The following is a 15,978-nucleotide window of genomic DNA, read 5'->3' as shown; positions in this document are numbered from 1 at the left end:
CATTCTATGTATATGCCTGCTTATTAGGGCTTTCACACACACACCCCCAAGCGGCATTATTACAAAGTCAGCTTAATTGCCCCCAACAATCTGGCAAAATATATATTTTCTAGTACTTCTAGCAACCTAAAGCAGCCAGGCAAAGTGACTTATCCTAATGTGTCAGCTAAAAGCACTGAAATGTCTCACAGTTTTTGAGTGGAGGTATTGCCTTTTATTGAATTGTTCTTTCATTCTTACTCAATGCAACTGCCTAAAGTGACATTTCTTTGCCCAAGCCTAGTACCTAATACACACACACATACATACACACACACCTTAATCAAACTAAAAATATGAATCCCGGGCATATTTAAATCAGAACAAGAAATCCGAACACTGGGATAAGTGTACACGATCACGAGCTCACCATTAAAAGACAAGAACAACACTCACAGGTGTGGGTACACATGGCCACTCACAATCACACCTTCAATCTGGCGGGGGCTGAGGCGATTGCCTATGACAGGGGTCGGCAACCTGAAATGGTGAAAGAGCCACTCGGAACCGGTTCCCTCACAAAAGGAAAAACTGGGAACCGCAAAATGTGCGCACACATGCGCAGAACAACAGGCTTCATCGAAGAGTGGAGCCTAAGACGAGACATGCACTGGCCCTGCCCCCCCCGTCTAGCTCTCTGCAGCTCAATCCGAGGGTTGCCTCCAGCTTAGCATCTTCTGTGACTTCACACGTGCAACCACTTGCTCTTTCACACCCTGCCACTGCCCAGTAAACGGGGCAACCAAGATGGGAATCTCCATGGCGTTCTGGTGCTCACCTACCTCCCCTCCCTTGCCTGCAAACTCCTGCCACTCCCACCTCTCTGCCAGGCAACACCCGCCAGGTTCCAGATGCCTCATGAGTTGCCCTCCAGACTTGGTCAGCTCAGGAATGGCGCAAACCTGCCACCCCTCCCTTGGTCCCCTTTTCGCTGCTATCCTCCTGGCCATTGCTTTGGCACATGCCCAGCCCGCCTGACTCCCTTTTCCACAGCGCTCCCTTTGTTCCCCACCGAACTTCCAACTCCCACCCACGCCCGGGTCTTGAGGCACCGCTCACAGCAGAGCAGCCACCTAGCACCTCTTGCCACATGGTGCCTCCCACGGACAGCCCCTCCACTTTCATCCGGCTGGGCAGAGCGGTTTCCCAGGATCACCACCTTTCGGTAGCGCACAAATGGCATTGCCCAGCAGCGGCTCCAAGGCCACCTGAGCACAGGGGGAGAAGGGTAATAGTGGGGGGGGAAGGAAAGGGTGGGTTACCGCAAGGCAGGTGGGCCAAGCCATAAAGAGCCCACCTGGGGACACCACAACTACAAATGGAGTGTGTGGGTTCCAAACATACAACTGAGCGTAAGTGTGCACCCTGGCACCCTTTATTTTGCTTCTCAGGCAGAGCAAAAGGCATCGGAGGTGCTTTCGCTAAGCTCGGCTCCTTGCGTGGCTTCGATTATGGTACCGCGCACACGTGTCCTGCTTTGGCATGAACATTGCTCTGCAAGCCTCCGCCCCCTTCATTCGGGCCAGGCAGCTGAGAGAAGAGGGCTGGATTGCCCGAATGGAGAGGAGCCGAAGGCAGCAGCTCTGCAAGCCTCGCTGCTCTCCTGAATGAAGAGGAGCCGAAGGCAGCAGCTCTGAAAGCCTCCGCCGCCACCTACTCTCAGCTGCCTGGCCCAAACAGAGGGGGTGGTGGAGGCTTGCAGAGCTGCTGCCTTTGGCTCCTCTTTGTTAGGGCCAGCCAGCTGAGAGAAGGGGATGGCCAAAAGGTGGAGGTCGACAGGGGAAGCTTCTGAGACCCCTGGTGGGACCCCCCAGCTAGCAGAGGTGGTGGCAGAGCAGGACAAGGGGAGACCTGCTGGGCAGGGAAGAGTCAGGCCCGGGGCACCCCGAGACTGGCCGCCCCCACCCACACAGCAGGTAGAAAAAGGGCCCACTCACCTTCCCAGTCCTCCTGTCTCTTCCTCCGCTTCCTCCACTGCCACTATGTGCAGTCCGAAGAAGCAAAGAGGTTTGTGGGCAGTCCCACAAATGGCTTGTGGGCAGTTCCACAAACCAAAGAAGTTCAACCAATCAATTCAAACTTCAGGAAGGTTTTTTTTGTGAGCAGTTTGAATTGATTGATTGAACTTTTTTAGTCCCACTTTTTTTTCCTGGAATTGCACATGGCGGAGGAGGACTGGGAGCTGCAGGAGACAGCTTAAAGAGCCGCATGCAGCTCTGGAGCCACGGGTTGCCGACCCGCGGCCTGTGATAACACCAAGGGTTATTCAAGGAAGCTTGGTTCTCTGACCACTCCTTGATCAATCACCATATTGATCTCCCCGCTGTGTATCAAGCCTTCAGGGGTTGGGAAGAGAAGCGGCACGCACGACAAGAATGCAGACAACGCAAGCACTCACAGAGTGCTCCGTCAACCCAAGACCAGAACTGCATAATTACACAATCACCCCCCACCGTGGAATGTAAAAAGAGGAAGAACAACTATTTAGAGCCTCCAGCATGAAAACAGGCAATGACAAGAGCAATGACTATAGCTAATAGGACTGACAGTAATCCCCTTCCGACAGCAGACACTCAGAGAAAATCACATTCCATAGGAATGAATGCGAGGCAACTCGAAAGAATACGGCCAGTTGAAACAAACAGAGCAGTGACGCTCTCTATGAGTGGAGTGCAGAAACGCTGATAATATAAATGTAGTCTCCCCACTCCGATGATTTCATCCTGATGACGTTGGTAGTTAGCCAACGAAAGCTTGATTTTTAATAAAACTGTTTTAGTTTTCCACCTTATCCCAGTGTTCGGATTTCTTGTTCTGATATATATATCAGATATATATATATATATCTTGTTCTGATATATATATAGGCTGGCAGCTGAGACCAGCCCATCCACTCAAAACACACCCCCACCCAATCAGAACACCCCCACCATTCAAAACACACTTCCACCCAATCAGAACACACTTAATCCCCCACCCAATCAGAGCACACCTCCACCCACAGAACACACCCCCTCTGACAGTTTAAAAAAGAGGAACAAACAGCCACTACCACATGCTTCTCCCAGAAGAAGGAAGCTGAAGCCACCAGCCTGAGGATGACGGATGGGATTCCATCGAAACGTTGCTCCTACACCGTCAATTCTACGCGGGAAAAGACCCGAATGACCAAAGATCCATATATATATATTTCGCGGGTATTTGTATGTAGATCTTTGGTCATTCAGGTTTTTTCCCACGTAGAATTGGAGGTATCAGGGCAACGTTTTGACGAAATCTCATCCGTCATCCTAAGGCTGGTGGCTTCAGCTTCATTCTTCTGGGAGAAGTGTGTGGTAGTGGCTGTTTTTTCTTCTTTTTTAAACTGCCAGAGGGGGTGTGGTCTTTCTTACTTCAAATTGCTAATAAAGAATTTTAGGGAGGCTTTATTAGCAATTTGAATAATGAGCTGTCATAAGTTGTGACTATATCCTGTGGATAGCCTTGAGTTAGGCCAAACAGGAAAGAAAGAGTTAATTAGCAAGGCATATTCAAATGACTTGACAAATATTTAAAACACACACAAACACACACATATGTGTGTGTGTGTGTGATAATGTATAGCCTTTTTCTTATTATAATCTTACATACAAAATTGTAAAGCAGTTGGACCTGCTATTTATTACATGCCAGATTTCCAATAGGATATGCATAAGAATTTTTTTTAGGATATCTGGATGTTTTGTATTAATAATCTGTTTATTTTTCTGCTTAAGAAGACTATTGATTAGATGACATCAATTTTCACTATGATTTTTGCTTGTAATTTTCTATAATTGTTTTGAATATTATTAAAATATTTTACATTTATGGGCTCCTATATTGTAACAAATTTTGCAGACTCCATATTATCTGACAATATGTGAGGTATACAGATGATTTTGCTTGTAAGAACACTCCTAACTTTGTTAAGGAATTTGATGAAAATATTTCTGTCAAGTGTTCATGTACATCCTGAAGTATAAATATTTCTATTTAGTTAGTTATTATTAAATTTATATGCCATATATTTCCTTATTCCTGGGCATCCTACAATATAATGTGCTATTAGGAGGTTTGTTAACCATTTAAATTTCCATTTTTCAACTAAGTGAAATTATAGCTTGACAGTGAGATGGTGGCATATATACATTTAATAAATAAACAAGTAAATGAAAAACATTGATAGCTTGTACAAAATTGTTGGGTTGTTGATGCTCTCTGAGCTTGGTTGTTTTCTTGCAAACATTTCAGTACCAAACTGGTAACATCATCAGTTGGGCATTCATGATGTTGCCTAGTTTGGTAATAAAATATATGCAAGAAAACAGTCAAGCTCAGAGGAAATCAAGGACTGCACACACACTTCAACCCCGAGTTACAAATATTCTCTTCTATCTTTAAAAAATTAAATTGGATATTACAAACAACATTTATATAAAGTTCTGTTACAGCTTTAGGTTTTAAAAACATGGAAGACGACTCTCCTTGCATTAAAAAGGGGATGTTTAAAAGCTTTAAATAAACTACCTACTGAAAAAAGCAAATTCCAGCTGGTCATCAACAAATAGGATGTCTCCATGCTATGGAGTAATATGCATTCGTCAACATCACTGAAGCAAAGGAGCCCTGTTAAAAGAAAAGGCAATGTCTTCCATTAATTAGAGGTAAAGGTAAAGGTTCCCCCACACATGCGTGGTAGTCGTTTCCAACTCTAGGGGCCGGTGCTCATCTCCGTTTCAAAGCTGAAGAGCCAGCGCTTGTCTGAGGACGTCTCCGTGGTCATGTGGCCGGCATGACTAGACGCCAAAGGCGCATGGAACGCTGTTACCTTCCCACCGTAGTGGTCCCTATTTTTCTACTTGCATTTTTTACGTGCTTTCGAACTGCTAGGTTGGCAGAAGCTGGGACGAGTAACAGGCACTCACTCTGTTATGCGGCACTCGGGATTTGACCCGCCAAACTGCCGACCTTCTGATCAACAAGCTCAGCGTCCTAACCCACTGAGCCACTGCGTCCCTAATTAGAACAGTGAGCTAAATGAGCATAGTATTATCATTTCCTCCCCTCATATTACAATGATACATATTGGAAAACCTCTTAACAATCAGCAAAATGTTTAGACAAGAATGCTGGAAGTAGAACTTTTAAAAATGTAAGACCTTAATTTGCTTTTATGTGCTATTCATGTTAAAAAGTTTCCACTTTATGAATGGGTATTTTAGCTAGACTACAAGTTATGCTTTGCAAATCCATTTCTTATATTTGTAGATGTGGGCAGGGTCAGAGGCATCTTGGGCACTTAGCCCTATTGTATTTCTTCCTCCGGTGCTTATCAGGAGCATCCAAGGTATCTATTCCAAATTATACACAAACTGTATAATTTAGCATTTACCTAGAGAAGATCTGCATTCCCATGGTGCTGATCAGCAATGTCCTCTAGCATCCACATGGCATTCCATGTTTAAATAGTGAGCATTGCTATGACTTCAGTTTCCTTCACTCCTAAGTGCTGTTTGCATTCTTTTTCTTTGCTTTGCTTAAAGGACAATCAAGATGGCCCAACTAGTGAAGGAATCTTTGTCTCTAAAATAGCCGACAGTGGACCTGCAGCCAAGGAAGGAGGACTCCAGATTCATGACCAGATTATTGAAGTAAGAACACTTGGTCCAATCCTCATTCTGTATTATAAAATATAACAAGCATTTCCAATCCAGGAGAATGGTGACATGAGCAGCAGAGGCGGGAAGCGAAGGCAGCTGAAACATGTTTGACTGTTTCAACGTTGACCTTCTGGGCTTTAGGTATAGTTGTTATCTAATTATAGAAAGCAGATTATGGAAGGTATGTGCTTGTCCTGATATTCTGAAGAGCTAGCATCTACTTGGTATGCTGCAGTTATTTCTTTTGAAGCTGATGGAGACACGCAAGTGGTTTAGTTAAAACCATATGTGAGGGCAAATATTTGTTGTGAAAACTGTGACTTTATTTAGCTTGGTTTCCAAGACTTTTTTTTTCCCAAGAAGACCAAAATGTTTCAAACAGTTGATAAAGGACAGATGCCTCTCTTAAGTGAGTATGCGAACACATTAGGGTGAGCTTTCCTAAGAAATCCCTTAAAGAGTTACTGGATGCTCGTTTTGGAATTTTTTTCCATTTCCCTAATGTCTTGATTGTTTGAAAAAAATAGTTTTTATTGTTGTGCTCCTTTCTTAAGATGGTTTTAAAGCTCTTCTTATTTTTTGAAGGAGAAAGTTAGATTAATGGAAAAATAAACAATTAATTGCAAATCACATTCCATTGTTGATTTTCTTAAGATCTGTATTTTTAAAATTGTTGTAAAAGTGGAAGCATTACTGGACTATAGTTTTTTTTCTTTTCAAAAAAAAAAAAGCAAAAAGGGACTTTTGCATTTGGGCCAAAGACAGCAGTGAAGCATCCAGTTTCTTCAAGTCCTGGAATTCCTTTGCCCTCATGTTTTTAAAATGTGCAATAAGCAGCTGCAATGGATTTTCTATTGTCAGAAAGCAATATATAGACTTTTTGTTTTCTGCATACATAAAATAAATTTATTATGTACTTACTGTGCTTTTGTTAAAGATAGAACTAGTTATGCTTGGAAAAGCCTGATTAAAGATGCAATGGAGGCTGAAAAAGAGAAAGGCAATTCTAAAATAATGTCTGTTGTAAAGTTACAAAACAGGCTATTTGGAAGAGAGAGAAGGAATATTCATACAGTCTTTCTCCACTAACTTTTATAAATCTTATGAAGCTTATAATGACTTCGACATCTCTCTGTAAAAACTGGATCTCATGGTTTTGATTTTCTAGAAGAGTGGCAGGTTTAGATCTAAAAGAATAAATAATAAACTTCAGGTGCAGCACAGGCATGATTGCTGACTTATTAGCAGCCACTTAGACCTGCATTTTGGTCACAATGTCTCAAGGAAAAGAAAACACTCACTTGATTTCCAGAGGCCTTACATCAGGGGTGTCAAACTCAATTTCATTGAGGGCCGCATCAGCATTGCGGTTGCCCTCAGGGGGCCAGGTGGGTATGGCCAGGGTGGGCGTGGCCTACTGGGTGGGCGTGGCCAGAGTGCGTATGGCCTACTGGGTGGGCGTGGCCAGCTCTACATCATTGGCATCAAAGGTGCCTATGGGGGCCTGGGCAGGAGTGGGACAGATCTGAGGGTCTCCGGCAGGAGGAGGGTCTCTGGGCCAGGGCCAAGGCAGTGGGGGGCGTTCCCTCACTGTTTCCAGGATGGCATCGCGGGCCACATGAGATCACTTTGCGGGCTGGATCCGGCCCCCGGGCCTTGTGTTTGACATGTCTGCCTTACATAGTTGACAGCAAGATATACCCACATGTAGCTACTAGAGACAAGGGACAGACAGCTCCTTATAAGAGTCACCAAGAGGTACAGGATATATGTCCATGGCAGATTTGAAACCCCTTTGCCTGTTTGGATTTCAACCTCACTCATTTTCAGTTTATCTTCCTAAACAACACGTAACAAATTAATGTCATCTAAGACGTTTTGTCATAACTTAAAATAGGATGAGAAGACAGTGTTGTGGCAATTAGAAGTGGTTGTGTCTTTTATTGTTAGGATCTTGTCCCATTTTTATGACTAATAATGAAAAAAAACCATTTATATGAAGCAATATACTTTGTGTATTATATCTCTCTGAGTGGATATATGTGTGTCAGTTCTAATCTGGTTATATGTAGTTAGATTAAAACTGAAATACAAATGGAGTTTCACTGTGATCCTAATAACCATTTTTGTCTGGAGGGAAGAATTAATCCTTTCTCTGTCATAATTCAGATTAGAATCCTTACTTTCAGAATAAAAATAAAAAATAAGGCACACTTCTATAAGTACCATGTAGTGTATGCTAATGATCTATTTACAAATTTATAAGATTTAACTTCCTCTAATGAGGTTCAATACATGAGTCCAAAGTAGGAATAGCATATCCAGACACTGGGATTAGTTGCTTTATAGCTACAGAATAATTTTGGTAGAATAAGTGGGAGAGATCAGATACTATAACAGAATTATCATTAATTTTGTTGATGTCTCCAGCCTGCACAAATCTTGAGATTTAAAAGGCTCTGGATGCCTATGCAAGTTATCTTCTGAAATTGTGATAGCTTAGTAGGATGAGGACATCTATGATGGTTGAACGTTTGAACTGTATTTTATCTCTTTAATGTCCAAACACATTAACGTTATCTGGACTCTCAAATACAATCCAATCTTAATGTCTGAGAGGCAAAGATATGTTTCAAAGGTGACCTTGTTCTGCTAGAAAGAATGTGAAACAGATAAAGAGTGGTGTCACACTATAGTTATTAATCAGTAGATACAGGTTTCTTCCACTGCGGAATTAAAGTTTATTAATTTATAATTATTGATCTGGGCATCAGTGATTACTGTAACTGTAAAAGGTGGAGAACATTGTGTATTGTGGAACACTAAGGATTGTTATCTTTTAAATATTTGAATTGCAATTCACCAGGGTTAGGACGAGATATGAGAAGAAGATGCATGTGCTGGCTTATTCATGCTCTGAAAGAGTGAAATGGCTGTTAACAACAACTCACTATATGAAGATTGCCAAGGGAAACCAAGCCAGAGTTTTGGGGAGATCCATCTTGAATAATGTACCTAGGCTTGCTGCATCCCCATCACATATATTCACATCCATACTCCCTCCTCAAAAAAAGAGAGAAAATCACCAAGAGTAGAAGGCAATTCCCAAACTTTGAGTTGATTGTAAAGAACTTGATTTGACTTGAAGCATTTGGAATCCAAGCTGGAGAGAATTAGAGTTCTACATGCTGGAGAAGAAATCTGATTCTGTGGAACATGCTTGGAAATGAGAAATGCTCTGAGAAGATTTGATGAGGAAACAATGTCAAGCTGTATATGTGTTCCTTAAATCAACCCTGTATATTGAATCGAATACATGGCAACCCTCACACTACCTGTATGTAGAATTATAGAAATAGAAGGCTGATTTTGAGGAACCCCTGCCTAGTTAGGGAATACCAGATCTAATAATAGAAATGATACCATATTTCACAGAGTTACATTACAGAGAGATTTATTAGCAGAAATCAAAAAAGGCTCTTTATATTTCAGTGTTGTATTCTAGTTAAATATTTTGTGTTCATTTCATGATCTGGGGAAAAAAATGCAGTGTGAAAGATTGTCTTTGAGTTCTTAACAGTGTTTGCAAAATGTACAGCATGCTTACAGTGTGTCTCAGCTAAAATCAGGATGTTGCAAACTGGCCAATGATGAAACAGAAAAATAATAGGTTTATAACAAGAAAAATATGTAGGCCTGAAAGAGAACAGGATAAGCTATTTTTGCTGTAGGTTGGACCATTCTTAAAGATTGCTTTCACTGTGACTTTTGAAGTGAGAAACAAGAAAGAGAAGAGTTTTTATATTTAACAACCACATGGAAACATTATTATCCTTTAGACAGTAGCCAGCACAAAAAAGAAAAGAAAAGAAAAGAAATGGTTTATTAAATACAAATTTTAAAACAATTGCTGGTCATATTCAGCAGTTTATTTCTAAATATACCAGTAGGCTAAAACACCTGTCTTGTAAAATACTTTATATACTAAATGTAGCAGCCAGTATATAGCAGTAAAATACTTTATATACTAAATGTAGCAGCCAGTAGTTGAACAGCTTTCAGAAATGAACAAAATTCGATTTCATGCTGATCTTAATAGAAAATCCATGGAGTTTCATTGACCTGTGAGCCAAGGGCAGGGGTCGGCAACCTCGGCTCTTTTATGACTCGTGGACTTCAACTCCCAGAATTCCTGAGCCAGCTATGCTGGCTCAGGAATTCTGAGAGTTGAAGTCCACGAGTCATAAAAGAGCCGAGGTTGCCGACCCCTGGCCAAGGGTATGCAACTTCCATAAGGTTTTGAAATAGGGTTCCCTTTCAATGATCTCAAATGAAAAAGAAACACATAGATAAATAAGATGCTCAGAATATCTAATGTTCTATGCCTCTGTGACAGCTTTGAAGAACAGAGTAAATTGGAAATAACTATGAAGCATAACAGATCAAACCTGTAAAAAACAAGCTTGCCAAATGAAAGAGAAGTTTGCTTTTTTTAAGTGTAAGTGCTATGAAGCGTTTTGTACTTCTACTACTTATTATTTAACATTTAATCTTCAATTCAATTCACAGTCTGGGACTGGTAAAAACTTAACAATTCTGCTCCTAACCAAGGCCCTAAAAGCTGTTAAGGTGGCATTGGAGCAATTACAAGTAGGGTGATTTATTTATTTTTTGCAAAGTCAGGATATTCAAGTGTAATAAGTTCAAAATTTCCATGTATCTAGGCAGCCCTTTAGGAATTGCTGCAAGAGCTCCTATTACTATTGGAACAACTGTTGATTTCTTCCTCCACAATCGGTCAACTTCAATTTGCAAATCACATTATTTTGTTATTTTTTTCTAGCTGTTTCTCTTCAATTCGTTCATCACTTGGTATTGCAATATCAATGAACCAGACTTTTTTCTTTTCCAGAAAAGGGATATCAGGTGTGTTTTGGGCCAGATGTTTTTCTGTTTGAATCCGAATGTCCCACAGGATCTTGACTTGCTCATTTTTAAAGATGATGATGATGATGATGATGATGATGATGATCATGATGATGATTATTATTATTAATACAAGGGCTTAATTTGTAGAATGGGTATTAGTGAATTGCTTTATATCTCCAACCAAAAGTATACTTGGAATTTCAGGTTTTTTTATTTTTAAGACTATGTTTGTTGATCATTATTTAATTTCTTACTACTATTCAGTCTGAATCATGTTGCCCATGTAACTGAAATAGAAATCCATGTCCAGAAAACAGTGGGGAATAAAAAATCTTGGTGGAAGGAAACACTGATAAAAGTATGGCCCTCTAGCTGCAATGTTGAACAGTATCATTTTGTTGAAGGTTTGATTTCTTTTATATATATTCCTAAGGGAGACAGCAATTTGTTTATTATAATATAAAATATGCATAGTCTTGTGAATTCTGAAAATGATTTTGTCTGTCTATATCTATCTACCTGTCTGTCTGTCTCATCTATCTCATTTCCTGTAACACAAGCATAGTTTTCTATTGAACATTTGCTTATTCTGGATCCGTTCTCTTTGAGGCGAAATAGAATGCAAGACTGACATTTCATTGCCGTCTTTGATCAGAAATCAGATAAAAGAAACAACGAATACAATCAAGGAAGTTTCCAAAACACATCACATAAATCCATATGGCAAATCTATCTGAGTGTTTGGCCATCTATTCATCTAACTTAGGGTTAAAATGTTTTAACTAATATACTAAATAAATTAATAATAATAGCAGAATTCAACAGATAAGCATCTACCACATAAACATTCCAGACTTAACAATTGTTGATAAGAAAAAATAAAAAGTCTGAACAGTAGATGTTGCAATATCTGGAGATTGCAGAAAGAACAGGAATTGCTTTTTCTTAGGAATGCCTTTTGGGTTTTTTTGGGGGGGAGGGGGGAACATAGTGAAACTATCTTTACCCTTGTGCTGTTGTGTAGTCTGGAGGTGGAATGTCGAAATTCTTCCAAGAATGATCTGTTGAATCCAGGATAGTTCTTTCATTCCAATCATTGTTTTAAAATATATTATTCCTTGGTTTATGCAAATTTGATTGAATATTATGAACTGTAAGCATGTGCATATACAAATAGTTTGGAGATTTAAATAATAAATCTATAGTGAGCATGAGAAAAGGTTTGCTGTAGCGTTTAAGATGTTGGGCTGGAAACTGGTGGACTGGGAATTCTTGTCCCATTTTGGACACAAAGTCAGCTGGGTGATCTTGAGCCAGTCACTTTCTCTCATCCCTCAGAAGGAGACAGTGGCAAACTGCCTGTGAAACACCTTATTAGGAAAACTATTCTAGGAGTCAGTGACTTAAAAGGTGCATATATACACGCACAAACTGAGTATATTTGCTTATAAAAAATGTTCACATGAAAAAGTATATCATGTTTATACAGAATATAATTTTATCATTTATCATTTATCATTTAATTCAAAATAAAATATCATTTAAAGAAAGAGGTAATAATAAGAATACAGGGAGAAGATGAATTTCAGTTCAGACAATTAATTTAAAAAAATGAAATACAAAAATTAAATTACAAACATATTTCTTCCAGTGGTTTTTACACATAATTATGTGTATGTTGTTCACATTTTCATCCTGTTCAGAATTAGATTAAATGCTTGTGAACAGTTCCAAAAAGGATGTAAATTCTGCTGAGTTGTGTTTCTCAGCTTGAGTCCAAGATATTGACTTTACTTTAAAAAAATAAGATTCAGTTCTTCTACTTCTGGTTTTATTCCTTCAATTTTAGGTAAGTAAAACTATCATGATTTAACTTTTGGATGTTAATTTGTGGGTCTGGATGTTATTTTAAAGATGCTATAGCAACACAGTGCTTTCCAGATGCGTTGGACCACAATTCTCTTCAATCTCAGCCACTGTGGAAAACACATCTGGAGTAAACCAGGTTTTGGAAAAGTCATCTATGGTACTATTTTGGAGCTCATGCACAACACAATAAGTAGACAATTAGATATAATCACACTTAATGTCTCACATATGCAGTAAATTACTATGTCAGTTGTATGAAGTGATTAGAATAAAATTAATGTGGATCAGCGGAAAAGTTATTGAATATTGAAAGTGTTCCTATTCAAAAAGTGGTTTCATTTTATTTTAAAACATGGGATCATCTATGTACTTACAGCAATATATAAAGAGACTCCTGAATTTTCTTCAGCCTTTTGTATAGATTTTTGCCGAAGTGATCATTGCTTTTGTATTCCATTCAGAAGCCTATTGCACTTTTGTGACTTTTTTCCCATTCAGTTTGGTCCAGTTCTCGGAAACTGCAGTTTTCTTGGACAGGTTTTTCAGAAGTGGTTTGCCATTGCCTCATTCCTAGGGCTGAGAGAAAGTGACTGGTCCAAGGTCACTCAGCTAGCTTTGTGCCCAGGCAGGACTAAATTCACGGTCTCCTGGTTTAGCCTTTCAATAGACATTGAACGTTAAGTATTAAAAAGAGATTTTCATTGTTTGGTAAGTAAAGATTAGGGCATGGGTAGGCAACCTCGGCTCTTTTATGACTCATGGACTTCAACTCCCAGAATTCTGGGAGTTGAAGTCCATGAGTCATAAAAGAGCCGAGGTTGCCTACCTCTGGATTAGGGAGATGCAATTCAATACAATTAAAGGATACCAGTTTGAGAAAGGGGTACATTAGTATATATAGCACTGAGGTAGGAGGCATGCAAATGGCTAACTTGATAGGAATAGATGATAAGGAGGGAGCAAAAATTGAACAGAATAACCATACAACAAGACATTTTGGAAAGGATGTCTTCTGTTCCAATAGTAGGTCTTTCGTTGTTGTCCTTCAAGCATGTGGAATGCATTGCTTTGAAACGGTTCATTTTTGAAATTGGTGTAAAAATAACGTGACAATACACTTGGTTTCATATCGTCTCTGTCCTTGTTGAAAATGAAAGCCCTTAATAAGTACAAGAATTCAGCAGTGCTTGAATCCATATGCAGGACCCCTTTTTGAGGTGTAGTCCTTTGGAGCCTACGACTCAATGTTTTGAAGCAGCTTTGAAGAAATCCACAATTCACTGACTATTATACAAAATTAGGAGCTGGTATTATAGCAGCTTCATGTCATTATTCATGTTATTCTTTATTGTTTTAAAACAGATCGCAGTGAAATAATAGGCATAGTTTTAAACTGCAATGTGCTCTAGCAAGTTTATAGAATTGTTATGACATCCCTCCATAAATATAAATGATAACCGGCTGACAATATTAACAGTGAAACCTTTTCTTGTTAGTTTAAGTGCTTTCAAATGTGGTGTAGTAATGAAAGAATTTCTCTGAGATTCTGTGTTATTGATCATGTCTGTTTACAGAAGTTTATATGGACGTATGTCTACTCTTAACCTAGAGAAATAGACAAAGATCCCTTTCCTGTACTTCTCATTCAGCTTCCTTTTATTGCTTCTTATACTGACATGAACAAGCCTTTGGCTTGGTAAGTATAGATTGTTGTCAGCTTAGTTCCTGGGGAAGCAAAGCCAAAATAATCTACCTAAGCTGGACTTTCGGAAACTTTAAAAAGTGTGAGAAATAGAATATTTAGTGCAAGAAACCAAGCCAACATTGTCCATCCCACCTCTGCATCTGTACAAAGGCTTATAGGACATTGTTCTACTGAAGCTGATTTTCTTAAAAATGTTTTCTGCAGTTGTTTTATTTAGCTTTGTGTGATTGCCTCTATTCACATGATTCACTCAACCTTAAACCAACAAAGTTAATTTTAATCAAGTATTTTGTGTGAGTCCAGCCACAACTCATAGAGAAACTCTATCTACATGGTCCCTAGAAGTTGATGGCACACCAGCCTCAAGTTCCTCTGTTTCTCAATATTGCTGCTACACCTTGTTAGGGTTTAGAGTTTTTTAAAAGCAAACCTTATGGAGAGGAGAAAAATGTAGTCACCAAATATATAAATAACACAAATAACAAAGCATTTACATGTGGTCCTTGACTTATGACCACAACTGAGCCCAAAATTTCTGTTGCTAAGACATTTGTTAAGTGAGTTTTACCCCATTTTATGACCTTTCTTGCCACAATTGTTAAGTGAATCACTGCAGTTGATAAGTTCGCAACCTGATAAGTTAGTCAACCCCATTGACTTTACTTGTCAAATGGTTGCAAAAGTGGTGACGTGATCTTGGGACACAGCAAACGTCATAAGTATGAACCAGTTTGGCAAGTATCTGAATTTTGATCACATAATCATGGGGATGCTACAAAGGTTGTAACTGTGAAATCGCTTTTTCCCTCTGCCATTGTAACTTTGAATGGTCACTAAATGAGTTGTTATAAGATGAGGTCCAGCTATATTCTGAAAAAAAGAAGAAAATGCATCTGAATGATTGCTAGATCTATATTGTCTTCTTTGCAGTTGTTTTCCATTTCCTAATGCCTGGTATTTTAGCTTCCAGGGCAAGGAAACCTCATTTCTGTTAGGTTTTATTCACAAGTATCAGCCATTTTCAGCTCCCTCCCCCACAGCCCTATAAACCAGTTTCTTATAGGCTCTCCCATATCTTCATTAGTAGGTTTCCTTTCTGGTTTCTTTAGGATCATCACCCACAGACCATGGGGATTTATTCAGCAGTGATATAAAAACAGCATAGAGTCTACATTCCTTTCCTTTTGCAGTTATACCACATGGAAAGGACTGCAGGGAAAAAAAAATTGTGTCAAAGAAAAAGAATTCCTGGCATTATTATGCTCCTGGCAGACTAGGAGACATTGGGGAAGGAGGCACGAAATGAGAGCAATAGTTAATAGTTTTACTTACGTTCAGAATAATGAAGGCACTTTCTTGAGATCTAGATTATGATTTATAATCTTTTATCTAGATTATTAAAAAGGAGAAATGATGTTATGCAAAGAGTACTTGTTAAAACAAAGAACAAGAGGACTTAGCTATTATAAATTGGATGGACAACTATTTGAATTTTGTTGTGAAATCAAGCTACATAGCTCAGTAGATAGCAGTATTTTGGCCACAGTGAAGTTTAGGTTGTAAATTGTGTTATTTTTTCATTTATCAGAATTCTGTGCTAAGAAAATTACTGTAAAGTCAATGATTGATGAAACAAAATAGTCAAAGAAACATATTTAGAAAACAGTGGTTATTTTAAGTCAAGAAACAGAGATATATAAGCAATATTTATTTATTAAATGAATATGCCTCCCATGTCTCTATTGAGTGAGTCTG

The 15,978-nt window shown here is 39.2% G+C and overlaps 1 protein-coding gene across 1 annotated transcript in view; it reads left to right on the top strand.

Annotated features, from left to right (window-relative positions):
* Window positions 1-15,978, top strand: part of PDZRN3 (PDZ domain containing ring finger 3) — a 214,596-nt gene that overhangs the window by 16,698 nt on the left and 181,920 nt on the right. The window contains exon 3 of the mRNA XM_083354278.1: window positions 5,604-5,711. Within this exon, the coding sequence (XP_083210404.1) occupies window positions 5,604-5,711 (108 nt within the window). The remainder of the gene's footprint in view (window positions 1-5,603; window positions 5,712-15,978) is intronic.

Source organism: Vipera ursinii, assembly GCF_947247035.1.
Source record: "Vipera ursinii genome assembly, chromosome: 2".
Classification (NCBI taxonomy): Eukaryota; Metazoa; Chordata; class Lepidosauria; order Squamata; family Viperidae; genus Vipera; species Vipera ursinii.
Note: the sequence above shows the minus strand (reverse complement) of the source record. Positions and strands in the feature narration are given on the sequence as shown.